At 47.5% G+C, this 27412-nt stretch overlaps 1 protein-coding gene across 4 annotated transcripts in view; it reads left to right on the top strand.

The window, feature by feature from the left end:
• Positions 1-27412, top strand: part of nr1h4 (nuclear receptor subfamily 1, group H, member 4) — a 108789-nt gene that overhangs the window by 51514 nt on the left and 29863 nt on the right. For 3 of the 4 annotated variants that reach the window (XM_038781013.1, XM_038781015.1, XM_038781014.1), the window contains 4 exons: positions 8807-8940; positions 10830-10928; positions 16701-16800; positions 22295-22441. In XM_038781013.1, the coding sequence (XP_038636941.1) occupies positions 8807-8940; positions 10830-10928; positions 16701-16800; positions 22295-22441 (480 nt within the window). The remainder of the gene's footprint in view (positions 1-8806; positions 8941-10829; positions 10929-16700; positions 16801-22294; positions 22442-27412) is intronic. The other variant, XM_038781016.1, reaches the window with a different exon arrangement.

Genomic DNA, 27412 nt, shown 5'->3' with positions numbered 1-27412 from the left:
ATTTGAGGGAGACAATTGGTTATATAAAGCTTGAGGGGAATGATTCTGCAAGCATGGGGCAAGGCAAGGAGGCCGACAGATCTCCATGAGCTAGTACAGTCAGTATGGTGACACTGGCATCATTTTACAACACACTCCAGGCAACTGAGCTAAACAACTCCCTGAAAACAAAGATGAAAGTTTTAAAATTGGTGTGTAATCTAATGGGGAACCAGTGAAGCAAAGGGGTGAAAGGTAAATGAGATTCTGAGCAAGTTAAGATATGAACAGCAGTGCTTGAGAGGGGCACAATTGTGTATCGGGTGGAAAATGGGAGACTGGCCAGAAGAGCATTGAATTAGTCAAGTCCAAAGCTAAGGTTAAGGTTTTGGGTCTAAATGACTCTTCTACAGAACTGAAGGAAGGTTGAAGTATAAAGAATTATACAGTTAGAAAGGGGGTGGAAGAGTTGGGACGGAATAGAAGAATAGGGATAGGTTGGGGCAAAGGAGACATGGACAAATTTGTCATTGTCAGAAGACAAAGGGGAGTGCTAATGGTGCCTTTAGGAGACGAGGAGTGCGAATAGTGACAAAAGGTGAGATAGCAGAATGTGTTAATGGGAGCAACTAAGCAGCCAAGGACTAAGGGTGGGATTGTGTTGGAGCAGATCAGGGAGCTGAAAAACAAATGATAAACTGTAAAAAGGCAGGGGGAGGGCGGTTTAAGATGGAGTGGGGAAAGTTTACTGTCAAGCTCTTGAACTCAGTGTTGCTGTAATGGGCTTTATTGGAAGATGAGTTTTTGTTCCAGTTTGTATTGGCATCACTGGAGCATTGTGGGCATGAGAGGAAGATACTGAGTTGAAATGGCAAGCGACGAGAAGGTTGGGGTCATGCTTGCGGATGGAGCAAAGATGCTCTGCAAAGCACTCACCCCAGTCTGTGTTTAGTCTCCCCAATACAGCGGAGACCACATTGAGAGCAGTGAATACAGTGTTCCAAATAGCAGGAGGTGTAAGTGAAATGTTGCTTCACCTGAAAGGAGTGTTTGTCCCCTTGGGCAGTGAGGAGAGAGGAGGAAAAGGGGAAGGTGTTGCACCTTCTGCGATTGCAAGGGCATGAATGGTTTAGGGAAGCACTGTTTTCTGAAGGACATTGGACCAGAGTTTGAGAGGTCATTTGTCCCTTCATGCCTATTGGTTCTTTGAAAAACTCTCTGATTATTCTTACTATTCCTGCTCTTTCTCCTTCAATCTATAATTTTCCCCCTTCAAGTATTTATCCAATTCCTTTTTGAAAGCTCCTATTGAAACAGTGTCTATCGGCCTTTCAGGAAACACATTCCAGATCACATCAGCTTGCTGTTTAAAATACTATTTAAAACGGTGAGGACAGTTCATTGGTTGTAAATGTCCTGAAGTAATTGAAAGCTAATTTTTAGGCCTTTCTATAGGGCGGCTGATCCAGTTTGTTTTCTGCTTAATGTTAAGTTCCAATGCCCACATCTTGTGAATGAAAGTTACGCAAGTTATGAAATTAAAGTCAACAGATCTGGTCCAATTTTGGTTTGGTGTCAGAAAACTGACCATAAATTCAAAGAGTCACGAAAGCCTTTTGTGTCAAGGGAGTCTGTCACCCCTCCACATGACTCCTGTTCCATAAGTCAAGTTACGACTGAAATAGCCTAGATAGACTTAAATAGCACAGGAAACAGAAACAGGAGCCAAATATTCGTCATTTAACAAGACTATGGGCAGGATTCTCTGTCATGCCAGCCCCATTGTCCAATGCGGCGCGCCCCTGCCAGCCGTGGGCTTCTCCATTGCCGCAGCCGGCCAACAGCGTTTCTTATTGAGCCAACCCACGCCATCAGGAAACCCGCGGATGTGGGTGCACTGCCAGCGGAGCAGAGGATTCCTCTAATGGAGAATCCTGCAGCATGTCTGATCTGCTATCTCAGCTCCACTTTCTGGTACTTTCCCCATATCCCATAATTCCTTTCAAAAATTTATCGAACCCTGCCTGGAATATATAAATTTCTCCTCATCTCGATCTGTGGAGGGTGGCTATGGCTGGCACATTGATAGGTTGGCTGTGGCTGGCACATTGATAGGTTGGCTGTGGCTGACACATTGATAGGTTGGCTGTGGCTGGCACATTGATAGGTTGGCTGTGGCTGACACATTGATAGGTTGGCTGTGGCTGGCACATTGATAGGTTGGCTGTGGCTGGCACATTGATAGGTTGGCTGTGGCTGGCACATTGATAGGTTGGCTGTGGCTGGCACATTGATAGGTTGGCTGTGGCTGGCACATTGATAGGTTGGCTGTGGCTGGCACACTGAAAGGGTGGCTGTGGCCAACACTCTCAGAAAGATCACCTTTTGTGCTGTCCACATATCGGAAAGCAATCCGTACAGACTCATTAAGGAGAGATTTGCTATCAACACTGGCTCATGACAGGTATCAATCTTAACCCTCAGCGCCAATCTCTCAATACATGTTATCACACTCTCCGTTGCATACCATGATCGTTGTAACAATAAACCTTATAATTCCCTGTTGCAGCCTAAGCTACACATTGCGGTATGTTATAAAAATGATCACTATCATAAACTTGAACCTTCAATTTCAAAAGTAGCAGATACAGTAAATAAATCTGGTCACAGGCCTAGAGGGTAAAAATTGTAACTGCCACCGAAATATGGAGCCGGAGTTTAGGCCCATAAAGGGGTTACCATGGAATTGGATGGACGAGTAATTCTGTAACACCAGCCGGTCAGTACAGCACTCCCTCGTCATTGTCCCTCTGACAATGCCGCACACTAGGAACATAGGAACAGGAGTAGCCCATTCAGCCCCTCGTGCCTGTCTACCATTTATTGAGACTCTCCATATACCTGCCTTTTGCCCATATCCCTTAATATTTTTGGTAAACAAAATTCTATCTATCTTAAATTTAAAATTAGCAACTGTTCTAGCTTCAACTGCTGTTTGTGAGTGAGAGTTCCAAATCTTTACCACCCTTTGAGTGAAGAAGTTCTTCCTAACATCTTTCCTGAATGGTCGAGCTCTAATTTTTAGACTATGGACCCGATTTTTAGAATCTCCAACCAGTAGAAATAGTTTATCTTTATCTACCCTGGGTGGGATTCTCCCGAATGGGTGGGATGGCCCAACGCCGGCGTAAAAAACAGCGCAAACCACTCCGGCGTCGAGCCGAATGGAAGTTGCGGAATTCTCAGCACTTCCAGGCGCTAGGCCGGCGGCGGAGGAGTTGGTGCAGCGTCAGCCAGTGCCGAAGAGACTGCTCGAGTTACCGCGTGTGCAGAACCGCTGGCGTGGTTCAGCGCACGCGCAGACCGGCCGGCGTATTCTGGCGCATGCACAGGGGGGTGTCTTCCCTGCACCGGCCATGGTGGAGCCCTACAGGGGCCGGCGCAGAAGGAAGAAGTGCCCCCATGGCACTTGCCCGCCCGCAGATCGGTGGGCCCCGATCGCGGGCGAGACCACCATGGGGGCCCCCCGGGGTTGGATCCGCCCTTGCCCCCCCCGAGGACTGCACCAGCCAACGTACCTGCCAGGTTCCGCCGTGTGGGATCATGTCCAATCCACGCCACTGGGCCTGGCCAGAAATGAACGGCCGCTCGGCTCATTGGGGCTCAGGGGGCCGCTGCCAACAGAGTGATCCCCACCCCCACCCGAAAACCGGCGCTGGAGAATACACGCTGCTTTTCCTATTAATATCTTGAATACTTAGATCAGATCACTACTTAATCTTCCAAATTCTAGTGAAGACAGGCCTAATTTGACTAATCTCTCCTCGTAACTCAACCCCTATAACCCAGGTATAATTTTGTAAACTTACATTGCACTCCCTCCAAGACCAGTATATGCTACCTAAGGTGTGGTGCCCAGAACTGCTCACAGTACCCCAAGTGGGGTCTAACCAGGATTTTGTATAGCTGCAGCATAACTTCTGTGGCTTTATACTCCAATCCTCCAGATATAAAGCCTGGCATTCCATTCGCCTTTTTGATTATTTTCTGTATTTGTTCCTGGCATCTATGCACCTGAACCTCCAAGTCTCTTTGGACATTCACTGTACCTAACTGCTTTCCATTTAGAAAGTATTCTGCTCTATCCTTAGTCCAAAATGGATAACCTCACACTTGCTTACATTAAATTCCATCTGCCATAATTTTTCCCATTCACCTAGTTTGTCAATATCGCCTTGCAATTTTATGCTATCACCTAGGCGGTTTCAAACGCCACCTAACTTTGTATCATCCCCAAATTTTGGATATATGACTTTCTATGCCATCACCCAAGTCATTAATGAATAGTGTGAATAATTGAGGCCCCAACACAGATCCCTGTGATATACCATTAATCATCCCCTGCCCTGTGGGCAGCATGGTAGCACAGTGGTTAGTACTGTTGCTTCACAGCTCCAGGGTCCCAGGTTCGATTCCCGGCTTGGGTCACTGTCTGTGCGAGTGCACATTCTCCCCGTGTCTGCGTGGGTTTCCTCCGGGTGCTCCGGTTTCCTCCCACAGCCAAAAGATGTGCAGGTTCGGTGGATTGGCCATGCTAAATTGCCCTTAGTGTCCAAAAAGGTTAGGTTAGGTTGGGTTACTGGGTTAGGGTGGAGGTGTGAGCTTAAGTAGGGTGCTCTTTCCAAGGGCTGGTGCAGACTCGATGGGCCGACTACAAAATTATGGGGGGCATAGACAGGGTGGATAGTTAGAGACTTTTTCCCAGGGTAGAAAGGTCAATTACTAGGGGGCATAGGTTTAAGGTGCAAGGGGCAAGGTTTAGAGGAGATGTATGAGGCAAGGTTTTTACACAGAGGATAGTGGGTGCTGGAACTCGCTGCCGTAGGAGGTGGTGGAAGGAGGGACGATAGTGACGTTTAAGGGGCATTTTGGCAAATACATAAATAGGATGGGAATAGAGGGATACGGATTCCGGAAGTGTAGAAGATTTTAGTTTAGACGGGCAGCATGGTCGGCACGGGCTTGGAGGCTCGAAGGGCCTGTTCCTGTGCTGTACTTTTCTTTGTTCTTTGTTCTTTGACTGGCCTCCTTCTGCAGTGTAAATTCTATGATTCTATGAGGGATAAATATTTTCCAGGTCACCGGATAAAGCTTGTAGTGTTGAGGGAGCACTCCACTGTCAGAAGGACAGTACTGAGGGAGTGCTGCACTATCAGAGGGACAGTATTGAGGGAGTTCTGCACTGTCAGAGGGACAGTACTGAGGGAGTGCTGCACTGTCAGAGTGACAGTGCTGAGGGAGTGCTGCACTATCAGAGGGACAGTATTGAGGGAGTTCTGCACTGTCAGAGGGTCAGCACTGAGGGAGTGCTGCACTGTCAGAGGGACAGCATTGAGGAAGTGTTGCACTGTCAGAGGGTCAGTACTGAGGGAGTGCTGCACTGTCAGAGAGTCAGTACTGAGGGAGTGCTGCACTGTCAGAGGGACAGCATTGAGGAAGTGTTGCACTGTCAGAGGGTCAGTACTGAGGGAGTGCTGCACTGTCAGAGGGACAGTACTGAGGGAGTGCTGCACTGTCAGAGGGTCAGTACTGAGGGAGTGCTGCACTGTCAGAGAATCAGTACTGAGGGAGTGCTGCACTGTCAGAGGGACATTATTGAGGGGGCACTGTACTTCAGAGGGACAGTATTGAGGGAGCACGCCACTGTCGGAGGCACAGTATTGAGGGACAGTAGTGTTGCATCTTTTGAGGCAACATCCAAAAAATTGTTCATTTTTGCCTTTTACGAGGACCAAACTCTATCCCAATATTTCTTGACTCCCTTTTCAGCTAGAAAAATTTCTATAAATTCTTGAGTTGAAAGAGTATAAGAGGGATGGTGATTCTGGTAACCATGTGGAGGAGAAATTATCCTGACTGTCTTTGTTTCCTGGCTGATTGTTAGGGTTATTGTGGCAGCAAGGCTACCAACCCTAATTTTCGATCTCCAAACTTCTCTCCCATTTAACTCTGACTTTTTCACCGAAACATTACTCCCAACTATTGTGAACAGGGTAGGTCTAGATTGATTCTATCACTGCTTCCACCTCTGTGCCAACATTAGCAAATATCACTTTTACCTCGCACAGTTAGATGAGTAAAATATAGCCCTGAGTTGAAAGCTCTGACAATGACCATCCGCCTCTCGTTTTAAAGTGACATTTCAGTAAAAGCTTGGTAGAGTCAAGACTTAATTTTCAGCAAGGTTTAAAGGTCAGGTACTAAGTAGGGGCTGGAAGCTCGATGCAAGCTAGGTTACATTAAAAGCTGTGTGAGATCTCAATGATGAGTGAGATGGTGCTATTCCAGGCAATGAGTAATGGAAACACTGATCCCCAAGCTGGGCTGCTCAAGTTGCTCATGAATTGAACATCACTATTATTTATAAACAGTGTAAGGGCTTGTGTATTCCAGTACTCTCCTGAACAGCCACCACCATCCATACACCTGAGCTCATCTGAAACATTGCTGCCTGTTACTAACTCTCTCCAGTCACCCATCACCCGCTGTGCTCACTGACCTTCACTGGTTCCTAATTAAGCAATGTCTCAGATTTAAAATGCTAGTTCTCCCATGTTCAACTCCCTTCATAGCCTCGTCCCTCTCTATCTCGGTGACCACCTCCATCACCACAACACTCTGAGATCCTTCCAATTCTGATTTCTCTAATTTTAGTCTCTCTGCTACTGGCAGCCATACCGTCAGCTGCCCAGGCCCTAACCTCTGGAATTTTTTTTTTTAATTCTTTCATTGGATGTGGGTGTCACTAGCAAGGCCAGCATTTATTGCCCATCCCTATGTGACCTTTAACTGAGTGACTTGCTTGGCCATTTCAGAGTCAATCACATATATGGGTCTGGGGTCACAACAGAAGGATGACAGATTTCCTTCCGTCAAGAACCTTACTGAAGCAGATAGATTTTTGCAACAACCGACAATGGTTTCAGATTTTTATTGAATTCAAATTTCACCATCTGCTGTGGTGGGATTCAAACTTACATCCCAGAGCAGTACCCTGGGTCTCTGGATTATGAGTCCAGTGCTGATATTACTGTGCCACCGCCTTTCCTTAACCTCTTTTGTTTCCTTCGACAGCCCCTTAAAACCAATTTCTTGACCTAGCTTTAGGCACTTGGCCTGATATCTCCTTCTTTGGCTCAGTTTTAACACTCTCTTGAAGCACCTTGGCTCATTTTACCATGTTAAAGGCACAATATAAATACAAGTTATTGTTATCCAACCGTCTCAACCCATTAACAGGGTTAAATTAATGGGCATATTTATTGATAGAATTTTATCAAAGAAACGTCGAGAGCTCCTCGGGGAGGTGGTGGCATAATGGTATTGTCACTGGACTAGTAATCCAGACACCCAGGATAATGATCTATGACCTGGATTTGAATCCCACAGTAGGTGATGGAATTTAATCTCAATAAAATATCGGGAACTAAAAGGTCTAACAATGACCATGAAAACATTGTCGGAAAAAAACATCTGGTTCACTAATGTCCTTTAGGGAAGGAAATCTGCCCTCCTTACCCGGTCTGGCCTGCATGTGACTCCAGACCACAGTAATATGGTTGATTCTTAACTGCCCCCTCAAGGGCAATAAGGGATGGGCAATACATGCTGGCACAGCCTACGACGTCCACTTCCCATGAACAAATAAAAAAAAAGTTTTCAATTCCAGCGTAAATTGGACCAGTGCTGTGCCCTCTCACAGGTGTCAGTGAGGGAATCGAACTGCTCTCATGGTCAGTCCTCAATTTTGTGAGGTGGGGAAACGCTCCTAATTGACAGCTCACTGATCTGGAGGTAGGGGGAGCACTATATTTTGGACAATGAAAATTGATGTTTATATAGCGCCTGACTAAAATATCTCAAGCCATTTCAGCAGCAATTATCTAACAATATTTGACACCCAGCTACATAGGAGACATTAGGACAAGGGACTAAAAGTCCTGTCAAAGTGGTAGGTTTTAAGGGGGATCTTAAAAGAGGAGAGAAAGAGATGGAGAGGTTTAGGGAGGATTGAGATGAGGAAAACTTTCTTCATTAAAAGGGCAGTGAACCTGTGGAATTCTCGACCACAGAAGATGGTGGAGGCCAAGTCACTGAATGTATTCAAGAGAGATTTTAAAAAGATTTTAATGGTATAAAGGGGTCTGGGGAGAAAAGAGGAATATGGCATTGGGATAGAGAATCAGCATGATCATTAAAAAAAATTTTTTTTTTTAAGAGTCCTCAATTCATTTTTGTTCCAATTAAGGGGCAATTTAGTATGGCCAATCCACCTACCTACCATGCACATCTTTGGGTTGTGAGGATGAAACCCACGCAAACACGGGGAGAATGTGCAAACTGCGCACGGACAGTCACCCAGGGCCGGGATCGAACCCAGGTCCTCGATGGCATGAGGCAGCTGTGACAACCACTGTGCATGATCATATTGAATGGGGGAACAGACCCGAAGGGCCGAATGACCTACTCCTGCTCTCCCAGTTTCTATGTTTCTATGAATTTCAGAGCTTAGGGCTCAGGCAGCTGAACGCACAGCCACCAATGGTGAAGCGATTAAAATCAGTGTTGTCACAAGGGCAGAAGTATTGGTGTGCAGAGATCTCAGGACGCTGTAGGCTTGGAGGAGATGACAAGGGAGGCCCTGGAGGGATTTGAAATTGAAGCATTGCTGTTGGGCTGGGAGCTACAGCGCTGAGAATATTGAATCATTCCTACAAAACTCTGAAGTGAAGCCATGTAATCTAGAGATACCATTCTGTGCTTCCAGGTTTGTTAACAGAAATTCAATGCAAATCGAAACGACTAAGGAAAAACCCAGCACTATCTGCAGAGCAACCAAGCAGAGAGACTGCCGACGGAATGGATTCCAAACAAGTGACATCCACAACCCGATACAACAAAGTAAAAATACTTGAGGTTTTATCATTTTAATGTGTTGTTCAAATTATATGTCTCCAAACAAGCGTTAGAAGCAAAATGGTTCTGATTTCAAGCAGGGCTGAGGTTGTGGGGGGTGCATAAAAGAACTTAAGAAATAAGTGGCACTGCAAAGTCGGCAGGGGCACTGCCAGGGGGCAATGCCAGGGTGGCACTGCCAAGAGCCAGGGTTTGAGGGGGGCTGTGCCCATGAAAGGAGGGTGGAAGGGGAGGCATGGTGGGTGGTGCAGGGCAGGTATGAAGGGGCCTCCGGAAGGTTGGGGAGGATGAAGGATGGGGGGCCTGGAAAGGGGGTGCCCAAAAGGTGATGTGGGAAGGCCTGAAAAGGGGGGCCATTAGTGACCCCACAGAGGGGTGTCATCACTTGGGGGGGGGGGTGTGGGATAGTGCCTATGTGTATGAGGGGCGAGATTGCCCATGGGTGAGGGTGTGTAGGGAACCCTCAAGCTCACTCAGAGGTTGGGGCACCCTTTCACAATGGTGGCCCGATTTCTGAGAAGCCGTTCTGGCCAGCGAGTTCAGCTCGCCAGTGATGACTAAATGTAGTTAGATAGCGACAGAGCCGTGGAGAAACTCCCAGCCAAACCCGCCACAAATGACAATTTGAAACTTTTCTGTTAGATCACACCCTATGTTTCTAACACGTGTATTAAAAGTCAATACATTTCCAGCATTCACAACAAAATTAGACAAAGCATTCCGAGTATCAACAATTCTATAAATTGAAAATTAAGTATGAATATCAAGACATGAACCAAATTTCTGTATTAATACTGATGATGATAATTGAGAGTAAATAACTTTTCAGGCTTAGAGGTAGCAAGGGCTTATACCTATTTATAAACTTCAACTCAATCAAAAATTGATCTTCTCTACTGGAAAGATTGTAATCCAAGAATTATTAAACGTTCCTGATGAAGTATTCCCCTCATGACTCCCATTTTCCTGGTAACACGTCTTTGCACTCTGTGGATTCCAAACTGTGGATACAAAAACTCCAGATGTGGATATACTGGCTGCTTGTAGAGTTTAAGATGAACACCGACATCCCGACTCAATAAAGATGAATTTAGCGCTCATAAAACATTTTCTGCCCGCTGTAGTCACATGGTTCATAAACTTCAAGTTACTTGTAACAGTCAAGCCCAATTCCTTTTCAATGGTTGAATGTGCTAAAGGCTGGCCATCGATATGATACTGTGAATTAGGATTGTTGTGGCCAAAATGGAAAACTGAACACTTTGCCACATTCAAGGTAAGTTGTCACTCCTTGGACCACTATACCAAATTCAGAGAGTTCACTCTCAAGAAGTGCGTTCAAGAGCCCTGGATTATTTTTTGTCACTTCCAAATAAATTTTAACGTGATCAGGATATTTCAAAACTGTACTGTGCTGAGGGCAGCACGGTGGCACAGTGGTTAGCACTGTTGACTCACGGTTCGATCCCGCCCCAGGTCACTATCCGTGTACAGTTTGCATATTCTCCCCGTGTTTGCGTGGGTGCCATCTCCATAACCCCAAAAAATGTGAGGGTAGGTGAATTGGCCACGCTAACTTGCCCCTTAATTGGAAAAAAAGAATTGGATACTCTAATTTTTTTTTTAAAACTGTACTATGCTGAATTTGGCCATCAATGTCATTAATATAAGCCACAAACAAAAAGGACCCTAAGACACTTCCTTGGGGGACTGTTAGATTCGATAATTGCCCATTAACAGTAACCACTTTTACATGGTCCAGCATAAAATGATTTTATCCACTGGTAAAGTTAGCCCAACCAAACCAAAATCATTCTTTGTTTAATGTTTGAGTTGAGGTTTTGACCATGTATCCCTGTTTCTGTCACCTTTAGCATAAAATAGAATTCACACAGAAGCAACAAGATCTCCTGAGGCACATACTCGATGCCTTTTCCAAATATCGAATCCCTCAAGAAGTGACCAAGAAATTAGTAAGTATTGAAAAAAAGAGCCTGCGTTCATTTAGTACCTTTCACCTCCACAGGGCATCCCAAAGTCGATGAATTGTTTTTTTTTAATTTTGGAGCCTACTTGATTTTTGTTGTATCAACAAAACATTTTTTTATTATTGATTTTCATTTGTATTTATAACAAAACAGAAAAAGTAAGAACACCCGGGAAACATATAAAACACGAGATATATACACAGTGGCCGGGATTCTCCCCTACCTGGCCGGGCGGGGGGGGTCCCGGCAGGACGGAATGGCGTTAACCACTCCGGTGTCGGGCTTCCCCAGAGGTGTGGAATTCTCCGCACCTTTAGGGGTTAGGCCCGCGCCAGAGTGGCTCCCGCTCCATCGGACGGCGCGAACAGCCTTTGGCGCATGCGCCGGTACGTCAGCTGCTGCTGACGTCATTACCGGCGCATGCGCAGGGCAAGGGGTCTCTTCTGCGGAAAAAAAACAGTGCCCCCACAGCACAGGCCCGCCCGCCGATTGGTGGGCCCCGATCGCGGGCCAGGCCACCGTGGGAGTACCCCCCGGGGCCAGATTGCCCCGCGCCCCCCCCCCCCCCCCCCCCGGGACCCCGGCGCCCGCCCAAGCTGCCAATCCCGCTGGCACCAGATGTGCTTTGATTCCCGCCGGCGGGAACGGCCTGTCAGCGGTGGGACTTCGGCCCATTGCGGGCTGGAGAATCGCTGCGGGCGGCCCGTCGACTGGCGTGGCGCCATTCCCGCCCCTGCCGATTCCCGGGTGGTGGAGAATTCGGGCCACGGTGGGGGCGGGAGTGACGCCGGCCCCGGGCGATCCTCCGACCAGTAAACTCCAAATGGTCGGCTACAACAACAATATTATTAACTATATACATACTGCCCCATGGTATTAAAATATACCAGGGGTGTGTTTGAGACCACAAGGGAGTAACCTATTAGTTGCCATGGGAGCATCAGTGGAATTTCCTCCCTCCCCCTCAGTACCCTTTGGCCTCTCATTACTTGTTTTCCTTGCCTTCTGGGTGTTGACCCCCCTTCTCCCCCGCCCTCCCTCCTTCCCCCCCCCCCCCCCCCCTCCACCTCCCGCCTCCTTCTTTTCTCCTGTCTAGTTCTTTACCCCCCCCCCTCTCTTTCCTCTCCCCCCGCCCTCCCCTAGTTAGTTCCTGGTCATGAAGAGGTCCTCGAAGAGGCCGGTAAATTGCTTCCATGTATTGTGGAAGCCTACTTCCGATTCTCTGTGGGCAAATTTTATTTCCTTTAATTTGCGGAATTCCACCAAGTCGGACAGCCAGTCTATGGCCTTGGATGGCGCTGCTAATCTCCAGCTGAGCAGGAGTCTCCAAAGGGCATTGAGGGAGGCAAAGGCTAGGGAGTCTGCCCCTCTCCCCGTGAAGAGCCCTGGCTGTTCCAACACCCCGAAGACTGCCATCAGCGGGCATGGTTCCACCCTCACTCCCACAACCCCGAACATGGCTTCAGAAAAGGCGGTTCAGTACCCGACACATGTGGGGCAGGCCTAGAGCATGTAGATGTGGTTGGGTGGGCCTCCCTGGCACCATTCAGATTTGTCCTCCACCTCCGGAAGAATCTGCCCATGCGTGTTTTTGTGAGTGCGGACTGTGCATTACCATTCCCTGTGTTAGGCTCAGCCCTGCATATGTGGAGGTGGAGTTCGCCCGACGCAGTGCTTCGATCCAGAGTTCTCCCCTTATCTCCATGCTCCTCCTCCCACTTTACCCGTGTCTCGTTCAACAGGGGAGTCCTGATCTCCTCGAGCAGTCGTCCGTATATGTCAGCGCAGTTGTCATCCCCTAATTCGCCCAGTGCTAGCAGTCTGTCTGGTAGGGTGTGTTTGGGTAGCTGGGAGGAAAGTTGCGGTCTCCTTGTGAAGGAAGTTCCTCAGTTGCAGGTATCGAAGCTCGTTCCCTTTTGGGAGCTGGAACCTTTCTGCTAGTTCCCCGAGGATTTCTACTCTGGTGTGTACATAGAGGTCCCTTACTGTCAATGCACCTTTGTCCAGTCTCCACGCTTTGAAAGAGGTGAATTTATGGTTTTTTGAATTTATGGATTTTGTAGACGGGGGCCATAGCAGACATTGACCCAGATTAAAGTGGTGCCGGAGCTAGTTCCAAGTCGTTAGTGAGGTCGTCACCATCGGGTTTCTTGGTACTTGGCTGAAGGAAATTAGGTGGGTGTGACCAGTGCTCGGAGGGATGTCCCCATACAGGAGGTCGCCTCCATTCGCCCCCATTCCACCTCTGGCTCTTTCGCCCACCCTCACACCCTTTCTGCATTTGCCGCCCAGTGGTAGAATAGGAGATTGGGTAGTGCCAGGCCCCCCAAATTCCTCCTTCTTTGCAAGGTGCTTAGACAGATCCTGGGATTTTTTTTGCACCATACTGTTATGGGCCAGGGGTTAGAGAACCCCAAAATGTATCATGGAGTTCACCTGACCCACAACTTTTAATAGATTATGGTATGGGAAGCACACGGCCTACTCTACAGGTGTGGTACAGCAGAAATTGAAAAGTATTTTTTTTAAGCAAAACATTGTTTATTCTATGAACTCAAGTTAACCTTTTTAAAACATACAGTGAACATCTTAGCAACCATTAATTCAAATACAACCCTCAAAGAATACAACACTAAGTAATCCTTTAAGCTTTCCTTTTAACATCCATAAGACTTAAAACACCTTTTACCAGAAGCACATCAGGTTAAAGTAATTACTGTTATTAGTTTTAAATCACCAGGATCGATTTACAGTCTTTAGATTACAGAGAGAGACTCTAAAAGACCTTCTGGCTGTGACTGCAGCTATCCAGCTCTGAAAATGAAACAAAAACACACACTGCAAAAAACAGCCTAAAACAAAATTAAAAAGCTGACAGACAGCCCAGCTCCACCCTCCATCACTGCAGTAACAAACACCCATTCCTTAAAGGTACTCTCACTACAGATACTTATATACACACCCATTTATAAACACCCATTTCTTAAAGGTACTCTCACATAGAAACACCATAATTAGTTCTTATACCTAGGTGAAGAAGGCTTTGGGGATGAAGAGTGGGAGGCATCTGAATAGGAAGAGGAATCTTGGAAGCACGTTAATTTTTATTGTCTGCACTCTTCCTGCCAGGGAGAGTGGGAACGAGTTCCACCTCCGCAGGTCTCTCTTTACCTCTTTCCCTCGACTCAACAAGTTCAACGTGTGGATCCGTGTCCAGTTGTGGGCTATCTGGATCCCCAGGTATCGGAATTTGCCGACCCCCCCGCTGGGTCAGAGAATCCCCGGGGGTGGCGCGAATCCCGCCCCGACGCCCGCTGCCATATTCTCCGGCGGGGTTCACGCCACGCCAGTCAGAGGCCGTTGGCCACCTCCCCGGCAATTCTCCGGTCCCCGATGTGCCGAGTGGCCTTCCGCTTTTGGCCAGTCCCGCCGGCGTGAATCACTTAGCTCACGTACCGGTGGGAACTGGCAGGTACGTAGTCTGGGGCGGTCCTCGGGGGTGGCGGGGAGATCTGACTCTGGGGGCGGGGCCTCCCACAGTGGCCTGGCCCGTGACCTGTAGGGCTCCGCCATGGCCGGCGCGGAGAAGAGAACCCCCCCCCCCCCAGCACATGCGGCAAAAGATGCCGGCGGTTCCGCGCATGCGCAAGATCACGCCGGCCCTTTGGCGCGTGCGTGAACTCACGCAGTCCCTTCGGCGCCGGCTGGCACGGCGCCAATCCCTCTGGAGTCCACCTAGCCTACCTAGCCCCCGGAAGTGTGGAGAATTCCGCACTTCATGGGCTGTTGATGCCGGAATGGTTGGAGCCTGTTTCCCGCTGGCGTGGGGACTTAGACCCCGGAAAGGGGAATTCCGGCCATGGTTTGGGCCAGATTGAAACGCAGTTTCCCCAGCTTTGATTCTCCACCCTGGGCGTCCACGGGGAAGATTTTGCTTTTGCTCAGGTTAAGTTTGTAACCTGAGAAGGCACCGAAACTCCCTTAGGAGTTCCATTATTCCTTCCAAGCTGACTCGGGGGTTTGAGACATAGAGGAGTAGATCATCTGCACAGATCAAGACTGTACTCTTTGTTTCCACTTCGAATGCCGTTCCACCCTTTCGACGACCTGAGAGCGATAGCCAGTGGCTCAGTTGCCAGGGCAAATGGCTGTGGGGACAGTGAGCATCCCTGCCTCATGCCTCTGTGCAGCCTGAAGTATTCAGAGCTGCTGGCATTTGTCTGTTCGCTCACCATGGGAGCGCTGTACAGGAGTTTCACCCAGAAGGAGAACGCTGGCCCAAACTGAAACCGTTCCAGCACCTCCATGAGATACCACCATTCGACTCAGTCAAAGGCCTTCTCTGCATTTAGGGAGATTGTCACTTCTGGTGTCCCCTCCCCGGGTGGGGTCATAATCACAGTCAGCAGGCGTCTGATGTTAGCATTAGCTGTCTGTCCTTGACAAACCCAGACTGATCCTCCACGACTACCTCTGTCAAGCAACTCTCCAGTCACCTTGCCAGGACTTTGGCATCAGTGTTCAGGAGTGAGGTGGGTCTGTATGACCCACACTCCATCGGGTCTTTGTCTTTTTTTGGGATAAGCAATATCGAGGCCTGTGCCAGTGTGGGCGGCAGGGCCCCACTCAACGGCGAATCATTGAACATCTCCTATAGGTACGGGGCTAGTGCTGCCACAGACGTTTTTAGAAGCCCACCGGGAACCCGTCTGGACCCAGTGCCTTCTCCGGCTGCATGGAGTTGATATTCTCCATGACTTCCCCCAGTTCTAGCGATGCTTCTATTCCCTGTTTCTTCTCCTCTTCACCAACTGCTATGGCAAGTCTGTCGAGAAACCATTTCACCATTGAGTCCCTCTCTGGGACTTGGGAGCTGTACAGCTCCTGGTAGAAGGTGGCAAATGCCTCATTGCTCTTATCTGGTGCTGTGACTAGCCTGCCATTCCTGTCCCTCACCTGTGCTATCCCCCCCCCCCCCCCCCCGTGGCTACCTGCTTTTTCAGCTTGTGAGCCAGTAGGCGGAAGGCCTTGTCTCCATGCTCATAAAAGGTCCCCCATGTCTGGCGGAGCTGGTTCACTGCTTTCCAGTGGAAAGCAGGTCAATTTCCATTTGTAATTTTTTGCTCTCCGCTAGCAGCTCCACAGTCCATGGAGTACTGTCAATCCACCGGCATCAAAAATGTATAAACTCTCAAGAGAAAACGTGACTTTAAGGCAGCACGGTGGCACAGTGGTTAGCACTGCTGACTCACAGCAGCAGGGAGACCAGGGTTCAATTCCGGCCTTGGGTGACTGTGTGAAGTTTGCATTTTCTTCACGTATCTGCGTGGGTTTCCTCTGGGTGCTCCGGTTTCTTCCCACAGTCCAAAGATGTGCAACTTAGGTGCATTGGCCATGCTAAATTGCCCCTTGGTATCCAAAGGACAGGTGAGGTTACGGGGATAGGGTGGGGGATTGGGCCTAGGTGGGGTGCTCTTATTTGAGGGTCGGTGCGGACCCGATGGGCTAAATGGCCTACTTCTGCACTGTAGGGACTATATGACATGATATAAGAAACAAACTGTTTGCTAGTTTACCACGTTACACCAATAAAACTGGAAGATGGAAATGTACAAAAAAAAAGCCACAATAATGTGTAACGCTCAATTTTTAACAAATCTATATGACAGCCCTAGTGTGTTCTCACATTGCCCGGTAAACTATAGATAATATTGGACTCTACAGACCGGGTTGACTACTCTTTATCTTTCTCTGCAGCTGCAACAACGAAGCAGTGTTGAGGAAAATTTCCTACTCCTCACCGAGACAGCCACCAGCCATGTTCAAGTGCTTGTCGAGTTCACCAAAAAATTGCCTGGTAAGGGAAATGGTTTGTCAATTCTATCCATTCTTGGGAAGTGAGGTTTGGATTGCAATATAGACACTGCAATGCCCCTGAGAAGGTGGTAATGGGCTGCTTTCTACTTTGCAGAGACTTTGTGCAGCTCAGTGCCCTGCTGGGCTACCTCAGGGGGCAGTTACGGGGCAAGGACATTGTTATTTGGGGCCTGGAGTCACATATATGCTCAGACAGAGTAAAGGGGCTGAAGATCCTCTTCCCTAAAGCTACTTTGGTGAATGAGTTGGGTTTTTACCGAGAAATGTTCTGGGATTTAGGAGTCACTTTAAGATCAAAGGGTTTGTGCAGATGAAATACTGGGGAGTACAGGACCATTCCATATTGGCCGTGATCCTCTGGTCTCCGGATGGTCATACCGCAGAGTTACCCCATGAATGTGTGCTAAAGGACCGCTCGGACTTCCCTACACTCTGCAGGCATTTCCAAGGAAGTTTCAACTTCCGAAGGGCAATTCCCCTGTGCCCAGATGCTCCCAAACTCTGAGTTAGATTTGGAGACTTGCGATGGTCCTACCCATGAAAAATTAGAAGGATTAATCAAGTCTTAACTCCTGGGTAATTGACGTATTACTGACGTCCCTGAACCCACCCCACCCCCCCCCCCCCCCTCCCCCCACCAGGACCCCCTGACTACTGCCCAACCATCTTCCAGTTCCTACTCCACCCCCTGCCAACGACACACGGCTACCGCCCCGACTTGACTACCTTACCCACCGCCCGCTCCACCTTACTTCTCCACCCTACCCCTTCTTAACTTACCTGCCGCCATATCCCTTACTTACCTGCTACCCAACCCCATCACCTGTCCACCTGCCACACTACACCCTTCCCCCACTTACCTTACACCCATACCTTCTTTCTATCATTTCTCAAAGTGGCTTTGGGACATTTACTGGAATATGGTAGCTACTGCAGTAAAATGGGGGCTTGGTTTGCCTTTCCCTGATTCCTGCCCGAGGAGGAAGGACTCCAAGAACAGGTTGGCTTCACGTTTCTGAGGAGTTCCAGTGCAGGGTACGTAAATAGGAGCAGAGTGGCAATCTGCCATTAATTGCCATTTCGCAGCAGATTCGGCCCAGTGTGTTTGGCACCCATAGGATAGCAGGCAAATTAAAGGGGAGGCTTGAAACATTTTTGTGAAACAGAGGGTGGTTGAAATGTGAAACTCTCGGCCATAATCGACTGTTGGAACAAAAGCCATGAATAATAATACATGTGCTGGAAGTATGAAATAAAAACAGAAAGTGCTGGAAATACTCAGCAGGTCTGGCAGTGTCTGGGCAGAGAGAAACAGAGTTAACATTTTGAGTCAGATATGATTTCAGAACTCTCTAATTCTGAAGAAGAATCCTATTCAACTCAAAATGTTAACCCATAAATTCTTAGTTGCTTGCGAAGGAAGAATAATTAAGGATATGGTTATTGAGCAAGAACATGGGTTCAAAGTAAAGCTTCTTTGAGGCTGATTGCATTGTTTTCTAGTTGGATCAGTTTATGGGTTTTCATGAGCAGCAGATGTAGAATGGGAACTCCAAGTTCCTCTGCAAACCACACATCATCCTCGCCTCAACACCGTTCCTTCACTGCCACTGGTTCAAAATCTTGGAACTCCCTCCCTAACAGCACTGTGGATGTGCCTACACCTCAGGGACTGCAGCGGTTCAAGAAGGCAGCTCACCACCACCTTCTCAAGGGCATTTAGGATTGGGCAATAAATGATGGCCTAGTCAGCGATGCTGACACACTCAGAACCGGTACATTGAATATGATATTCCAAAATAAATAATTTAATTTGAGGTCAATTGACATCTTCAAAGATTGAACAGGTTCAATATCATGTTGAGAAGGGTAAGAAGTCTTACAACACCAGGTGAATCCTGAGGAAGGAGCAGTGCTCTGAAAGCTAGTGATTTGAAACAAACCTGTTGGACTTTAACCTGGTGTTGTAAGACTTCTTACTGTGGCCAACCCAGTCCAACTCTGGCATCTCCACATCATGTTGAGAAGGGGAAGAGAGAAAGAACACTGCTTCACTTTACTCAAGTCAGGAGAGGAATAACATTAATGTCCTCCATGGGGATGACGGTGTTCGAGGGAATCCATGATACAATAAGCAGACATGGGGTAAAATCCTTCCAAAATTGGTCAGTGTCAGGTTCAGTCTGAAAACCAACACGTAGTTCTCCAGCTGCAGAGCTGTGTTTTCTCTCCAGATTCACTGTATGCACAGGAAATCTGAGGACGCAGTTTGCATTTTCACACGGGCGGCGACTAAGACATCCGGCAAGGCTGGCTCCACAGTAATCGGGGCACCATCTTTAAAGGGCACCCTAATCTGCGTTGAAAGAAACTGTACCCCCTCACACCCCCCTTGAACGCGGAGGACCCCCACCCCCCAAAGGAATCAGGGCACCCTCCCCCTCCCCCACAAGCATCGATGCGCCCTCACCCCCTCCACAAGCATTGGTGCACCCTCTTCCTCCTCACAAGCATTGGTTGACCCACTCCCACATGGTCGGAGCACCCTTCCCTCCCTCAGAAGCATTGGTGCATCCGCTCCCCCCCCCAAAGGCATTGGTGTACCCACACTCACATGCATCAGTGCATACCCCCCCCCCCCCCGACCACCACCAACATCGGTGCACCCTCCCACCCCTGAAGCATTGCTGCACCCTCCCCATCCTCACATGCATTAGTGCACCCTCCTCCTCCCCCCCCGCCCCTTCCTTCCTGTCTGGGGATCGGCCCTCCCACCGACTGTGGTGGCGCTAGACTGAGTCCGATGATGCCACGCCGAGTCCCTGACGGATGAAACCACACGCGACTGATCCGTTGGGAACTCGGCCAGTCGGGAGCGGAGCATTGGTGGGTGGGCCTCAGGCAATGTCCTGACGTCGCTTTGGAGGGGGCGGAGCATCGTGAAAGCGGCGCCACCCCGTTTCGGTCATGACCAGGGATTCTCCGACCATCACCGAACACGACCAGAGAATCTCACCCATATTTACATCACAGAAACAGACCATTTGGCCTCACTGGTCTATATTGGTTCTTATGTTCCAAACAAGCCTCCTCTCGCCCAACTTCATTTCAGTCAATCTACAAATCATTCCATTTCTTTCTCCCTCATGTTTATCTAGTTTCCAGCTTTAATTAATCTCAAGTGTTCACGTCAACACTCCTTATGGTAGCAAGTTCCACATTCTCACCACTTTCTGGGTAAAGATGTTTCTCCTGAAATTCCTATTGGAATTATTAGTGGCTATCTTATATGCCTAGTCCTTGAGAGTCCAGACTCTGAATAGAGTGATACTGCTAGGGCGGAGGGGTGCCCTAGGAAAAATGCTTTCTGATATACCAGTTTCTGCCCCAGTAATATCGCCACTAAACAACAACAACTCATTGTCCATATCTTGGGAGCCTCTTCTCAAGTAAGGCAGATCCAAATGACAAAATTCATTATCACCTCGAATACGCCAGCTCAGCCATTGGCCATCTGTGGGAAAGACTATTGAGGACCAGGATATGTAACCTGTTCATGGTTTACCGGACAGCAGTGATTCCAATGTTCCACAGGCTTAAAAGTCTTGGACAACCTACTGCAGGCACGTCAAAGCACTGGAGAAATACCAGCAGTAGTGCCTTCGCGAGATCCTCCAAATCCTGACAAAGAAGGAGATCCAACAGTTGTGTGCAATCCCAAGCTAACTTGTCCAGCATCGAGGCGCTAATCACTCAAACCAGCTCTGCGGGGTGGGACATGTCACTCATGTGTCTGACACCAGACACTGTGCCACTTGGAACTCGGTCGTGGCATGAGACCACCAGGAGGACAGCGGCAACACTCGGGAATTTCCAACAATCCCCTCAGGCTCATGGTGGAATCATGACTGATCAGAATGGAGAAGCTTCATTTGGGAAGGCAATGAACGCATCAACAGAATTTTTCAGGAATGTACAGAAGTGAAGGTGAGGCATCAGAAAGAGCACTCCAACCTCCAGACAACTCATCTATCCAATCCTTCAAACACCAGCTGCCCTGCAAGTGGCAGAATCTGCTGATCGCACACTAGGCTTGTTATCCATCTAAGAACCCATCGAACCAGAAGGGAAGCAAATCATCCTTGATCCTCAGAGAAGAGAAACCAGCACAGCTCTCTCCTGGACATGAGATCAAAACTCGAAGGCCCAACACTACAGAATGGATCAGGCAAGGTCTTTACCTGCAAAAGTTCAGAGACTAAGGATTCTGATTTCTTCAGATATCCGTAGTCCAGCAGAATTCACGGGCAAAATTCCCAGCACACATTCAGGGAAGGTATAAAGCTGGGAATCAAAAAATTCAAAAAAGTTTCCATTTCCTTAGTGACTTTAACATTGTAAAATGTCCCAGAAGCTCTGAGTTCCATAAGGAGAGATTGGGAGAAGTGACCAAAAGCTTGGTTAAGGAGGTAGATTTTAAGGAGCACCTCCGAGATGGAAAGAGCTGGAAAGGATTAGGAAGGGAATTCCAGAGCTTGGGTCGAGGTCTCTGAAGGCACAGATACCAATCGGGATGCGATTAAAATTGGGGGTGCACAGGAGGCCGGTATTGGAACGACACAGATATCTTGGAAGGTTAAGGGTTTAGAAGTGATCACAAGAGGGCTGAGGCCACGGAGAGACTCGGGTTCCTCATTTTCTATGTGGTGAGTTGTTGGGCGCAACAAAGAAAAACACTAGCAGAAACCGAGAGGTTTTCATCCAGTGATAGGGAAGTGAGAAAGTGAAATAAACTGGGATCGCTGACACATATTCTAGAGGCTGACTTCCGATTGACTGTATTCCATAGTGCAAAATAGGAATTGCTGAGAGTAAAAAGACCAAGGTCTCGCGGCCTGGTAGTCACATGATGCAATTTTAATGGGTTTTTTAAAATTTAGAGTACCCAATTATTTTTTCCAATTAAGGGACAATTTACCGTGGCCAATCTATCTACCCTGCACATCATTGGGTTGTGGGGATGAGACCCATGCGGACACCGGGAGAATGTGCAAACTCCACACGGAGCCGGAATCGAACCCGGGTCCTCGGCGCCATGAGGCAGCGGTGTTAACCACTGCGCCACCGTGGAGCCTTTTAATGGTGTTGCTAATCAGAATCATCAATTTTAATCAATTATCAAGCGTATTGGAGCTTTGGGCAGAGTGCTGGGGAATGACAGGTGCAAATAATCCTTTCTTTCCGAATAGCTGACACTCAACACATGTCACGTCTCAAGTTACTCATATGCTGTACCCTAAAATATTGTTTCCTTCCGAAAATCTATCTAATTTTCATTTCATCGAATACTCACTGCCTCCCTCGGCGGTTGCTTGTTCCATAGGTTGGCCCTCACCTCAATGAAAATGGAAAATAAGGGGTGAAGGAGCTGGCCAGAGATTCTGTGGGTCATACTGCCTCTGCTTTCTCTGTAGGATTCCAGATGCTGGACCATGAAGATCAGATCGCGTTGCTGAAAGGTTCTGCTGTCGAAGCCATGTTCCTCCGCTCTGCCCAGATATTCAGCCGGAAAATTCCTAGCCAGCAGAGCGAGTTGCTGGAAGATCGGATTCGTCATAGTGGTGAGTCCAAGGAACACATTTAGAGTAGTACCTATCTATCTCGGGAGACGATGGACGATGGTCAGTTCTGAATTGAAACGGCCACATCTGCAGGGACAGAAATTGATACATTCAGTGTTGTTCTGGTTTAAATGCTGAATTGGTGAGTTGGTGGTGCAATGGTATTGCCACTGGACTAGTTTTCCACAGACCCAGGATAATGCTCTCGGGATCCAGTTTCAAATCCTGCCATTGCAGATGGTGAAATTTGAATGCAAAAAAATCTAGAATTATAAGTCTAATGATAGAGTAGCACGGTGGTGCAGTGGTTAGCACAGCTGCCTCATGATGCTGAGGACCCAGGTTCGATCCCGGACCCGGGTCACTGTCCGTACGGAGTTTGCTCATTCTCCCCATGTCTGCATGGGTCTCACACCCACAACCAAAGATGGCAGGGTAGGTGGATTGGCCACGCTAAATTGCCCCTTAATTGGGAAAAATGAATTGGGTACTCTAAATTGATACAAAAAAAGTCTAATGATGGCTGTGAAACTATTGTTGATTTTAATAAAAACCTATCTGGTTCACTAATATCCTTTTGGGGAAGGAAATCTGCTATCCTTTCCTCGTCTGGCCTACATGTAACTCCAGATCCACAGCAATGTGGATGATTCTTAACTGCCCCCTCAAGGGTAACTGGGGATGGGCAATAAATGCTGGGCCAGTAAATGTGGTAGCAAATGCAGGAAAGATCTAGGAACTTGCATTTTTATACTGTAATACCTCATCCTGTGCTCAGAACATTCCCAACCACTTTGCAGCCAATGAATTATATTTAAAGATATTTTTTAAAGTTCTTTCACAAGATGTGGGCTCTTTCATCGTCTGAGGATGGGAGAACGAGCTATACAAATACAAGTTCTCACTCAGCATTATACCAGAACTGTATCAATTGGTGTAAATATCTGCCCCTGATGGTGTATTATTTTCAATCCAGCACTGACATACAGCCTGGGCACAGTGGGTGTCCATGGCTAGGTCAGCATTTTTTGCCCATCCCTAATTGCCCTTGTGAAGTTGATAGTGAGCTGCCACCTTGCAATGCCGCTGCAGCCCATGTGGTGTAGGTCAACCCACAATGCTGTTAGGAAAGGATGGCAGCACCAGGTAGCACCAAAGGAGGCAATTCTGAGTGCCAGTTGGGGTACAGTGAGGAGCATCCTCATCTCTTGAAGCACAGGGTTGTGGATTCAAGTCCCATTCAAGAGGCTTGGTGTGAAATTATATGTGTTGATTTTGAAAGAGACTTGGATGTGCTCATGCAAGGACAGCTGAGAGTTAACATGCATGTGCAGCAAACAATTAAGAAGGCAAATGGCATGTTGACCTTTTTTGCAAGGGGTTTTGAGTACGAGAATTAGGAAGTCCTGACAGTGAAGGTGCAAGCAATGAGGAACCTCGTAGACAGCGGAGGGGCCAGATGATCCCACCACAGGCCAATTACGGGCCTCCTCCACTGCCGCAAAACATGCTGCAGGGGGTAAGGAAAATCCTGCCTTTAGTGGAAGTTTACAATCCTCACTGGTTTGCAGTTTGCAGATGGGGTGGGGGGCTTATAAATGCAGCACGAGGCTTGCCCGGTACCCAGCCAGCCACCATTTCATGTGATGCTGGAGGTGTGATATGGCCCTCCCATTGCTGGACCTATTGAGATCGTGAAGTGACCAATTAATGTCATGCCCTCCCCTACAGCTCACGCAGGTGGGTAGCTTGGCAGCTTTAGCTGTGTGGGCTGGAGTCAGTCAATGGGTGCATGGTTACCTTCTTTCGAGGTAGGTCATAGCCCGCTTTAGTACTCTACACTCTTGGCCTGTCAAACCTGGTCCACTAACGTCCCCCCATCAAATGCCTCCCTGAGAAGCCTTCCGGTCAAGTCCCGTCAATACTCGGCCTCTTCTCTCAGCCGCTGTAAGGATTTGAACTCTGGTCTCTAGAAAATTAATCCGGCACTGAAATTAATCTTTCTAAAGGCTCCATGATGAGCAGCTCTTGATCCTTTTGGAGAATAGAGAGAGGGCAGTTAAGGTACATTAAACACGCACATTTACTGGAGTGAGATGGTTTGTTATGTTGACTCATGCATCCCTCACTGGTCATTGCATTATTCATCTACGACCAGTAAATGAACAATACAATAGTAAATAAACATCACCCAAATTTTGAGGCTGGAATCCAACCATGGTGCTACATAGCACAGTGGGCTAAACAGCTGGCATGTAATGCAGAACAAGGCCAGCAGTGTGGGTTCAATTCCTCCCTGAACAGGCACCAGAATGTGGCAACTAGGGGCTTTTCACAGTAACTTCATTGAAGCCTATTTGTGACAATAAGCTATTATTATTTCTGCACAATGAATCTTCTTGTGTGTCTTCATTTGCCTACTAACTTGCAAAGTTTTGTATCAAGGGGCATATCTGGTACAACACAGGCATCTCAAACATTTTGGCAAGTAAGTCTTAAATATAGCTGTAAATTGATCAGTTGTTTGAAATTTACCTTTGCTCCAACTACCTGACTTGAGGAGATTGTACGTGACTAACCAGATATGGATGTTTTTTGTCGATTTAAAGGGCTGGTTTTAAAGCCACAATGTCAGGAGTGTATCTGAATCACGCTGCTGGCCTGCTCACGAGCAATGCCACAGGAGCTCAGCTGACAGGTTTCAGCAACCTGAAATATCACAGCTGGTTGTACTTATGTTGTAAGTACAGATCCCTACCAGAAATTATTTTCAAGGATTAAAAATTAAAGTTTAATTTGAGGAGAAAGATTGGCGCAGTGTCCATATTCATCTTACTGTTTCCATCAACAGCCCTTTGCTATTTTAAACAACGAGAGATTTCAGTTAAATGCTATTTGAGCAGAAGATTAATTGTGATCACAATCCCTGGCAATTGTAATACTATAATATTATGGTATAATGTTATTTGTATTTTCAGGTTTTCAGTATACAAAGTAAATTAGGCAATTGAGCTGATTTGCATAGAAGGTTACTTGCAGCAATTGTGTTGCAACTGAAGTGATTCGTTAAATATATTTTGAGGATTTTTAGATTTTGAAATAAACTCTTTCCCCCGGTGGCAGTAGTCTGGGACCAGGGGATGTAGGCCGGAATTCTCCAGCAGCCCCAGTGTGCCATCCTTCCAGGTGAGCATGCGACTGGGGTCGTCCAATTCCCTGGGAAGTCCCCACGAGTGACATTCCGTCTGGCCCTTATTTGTGGAGACCAGCACCGATCAGTGCTCACCCGAGGTCTCTAAGGTGAGGGAGTTAGACCCCACGCCTTGGTTAGATCTCAGGAAAGCAGATTAGAATGAGACTAACTATCTCACTCTAATATGGAGATTTGGCAGAAAGTGATCCCGCCCACAGTGGGCAGGATTCGCATTGTGACGTCTGGCGATTTCGCATTAGATCTCCTGGGGTGTGGGGAGCCGGATAGATCCCGGAAGTGGGAGCTCGCGGCATCTGCCAGCTGCGTTGCGTCGCGCCGCGCCACTTTTCGGATCCAACGCGCCTGGTAGATCCTGCCTTTAATCTTAAAATCAGAGGCTGGGCTGGTTATTCAGAGAGAAGTTAGGAAACACTTCATTACACAAAAGGGTGGTAGAAGAGTGGAACTCCCTCCCACATAAAGCAGCAGATGCTGGCTCAACTTTAAATCCAAGATTGAAAGATTTTAGCTGGCCAAGAATATTAAGCGGTAAAATGGGATTTTGGCTCGGGTGTGAAGGGCTGAATAGTCTCCTTGTGTTCTGTAATATTCAGTGATCCATATGAAGATAAGGTGGGTGGATGCAACTTGGATGCAAACCAGCTAATACCTCATTGAGTGATAGAACAGACTCAAATGACTAAATGTTCTGGAGGATGCCGGTGGGGGTGCGTTGTACCAGAAAACGGGGTCTGGTGGGACAGAGAATCCCGCCCCCTAGATACCTTTTAAAGTCTATTCCACGAAAACCCTTGGATTGTTTTTGACTATGCATGGAGACAAATCCCTTGCGACCTCACTGGCAATATTGAGTATATTAACTTGTTTTTTTGTTTAAATTTATTATCAGTTTTACACTCTATAGTTTGGTGGTGTAACTTTGGAAAGGGTACGAGTGGAGTAACTACATCCAGCAACTGCGCCCGGGCATTAATAATACATATTGTAGTTTGAAACCAGGGCTCGGAAAAGATAAATATTTCAGAGCATAGTATTGTCTGTATTGAACCATTCATTGCTTGTGTCACTGGTACAAGGCAGAGGGAGTATCAGCTGCTCGATTAGGATTGGATTTCTGGTTGTTTAAATATGTGGTTTATCTTTGCACGCCACACTGCTGAGTGACTGAAAAAGTAACCAAATGGAGATGAAGTGATGCCACACACACTCACACGTAGTGATGCAGATTGTCTGGGGTTAGGTCGGACGTTGATGCTGGTTCTGACACATTTCGTTGAGACCGTGTGTTCATCAGGATTAAATTCTCCGACTTCCAGATGCAGCAATACATTTCTACCCATGGAGAGTCAGCCTTCACATTTACGTCAACACCAAATATCTATGTAAATATGTTCGTGACTCCCAAACCTCACCTCAAAACAAGCCATTCTCCTGGAACATTAAGGTTGAATATCTTCCCTGTTCAATTTGTTTGAGCAATGGTTTGATGCCACAATTCTATGGCACTCATTTTGTAAAGCATTGATACTATACTCTGATGCCGAGGTAACATGATTTAATAAGGCCAGAATTCCATTATATTTGTTTTTGCTTTGTCTTTGGATATGAACAAAATTGCTATTGCCAATATTTCTTGCCCCTCCCTAACTCAGTCCTCGGCCAATGCAGCACTCCCTCAGTATTGACCCTCTGACAGTGTAGCACTCCCTCAGTATTGACCCTCTGACAGTCCAGCACTCCCTCAGTATTGACCCTCT

This window comes from Scyliorhinus canicula, chromosome 20 (assembly GCF_902713615.1).
Source record: "Scyliorhinus canicula chromosome 20, sScyCan1.1, whole genome shotgun sequence".
Lineage (NCBI taxonomy): Eukaryota > Metazoa > Chordata > Chondrichthyes > Carcharhiniformes > Scyliorhinidae > Scyliorhinus > Scyliorhinus canicula.
Note: the sequence above shows the minus strand (reverse complement) of the source record. Positions and strands in the feature narration are given on the sequence as shown.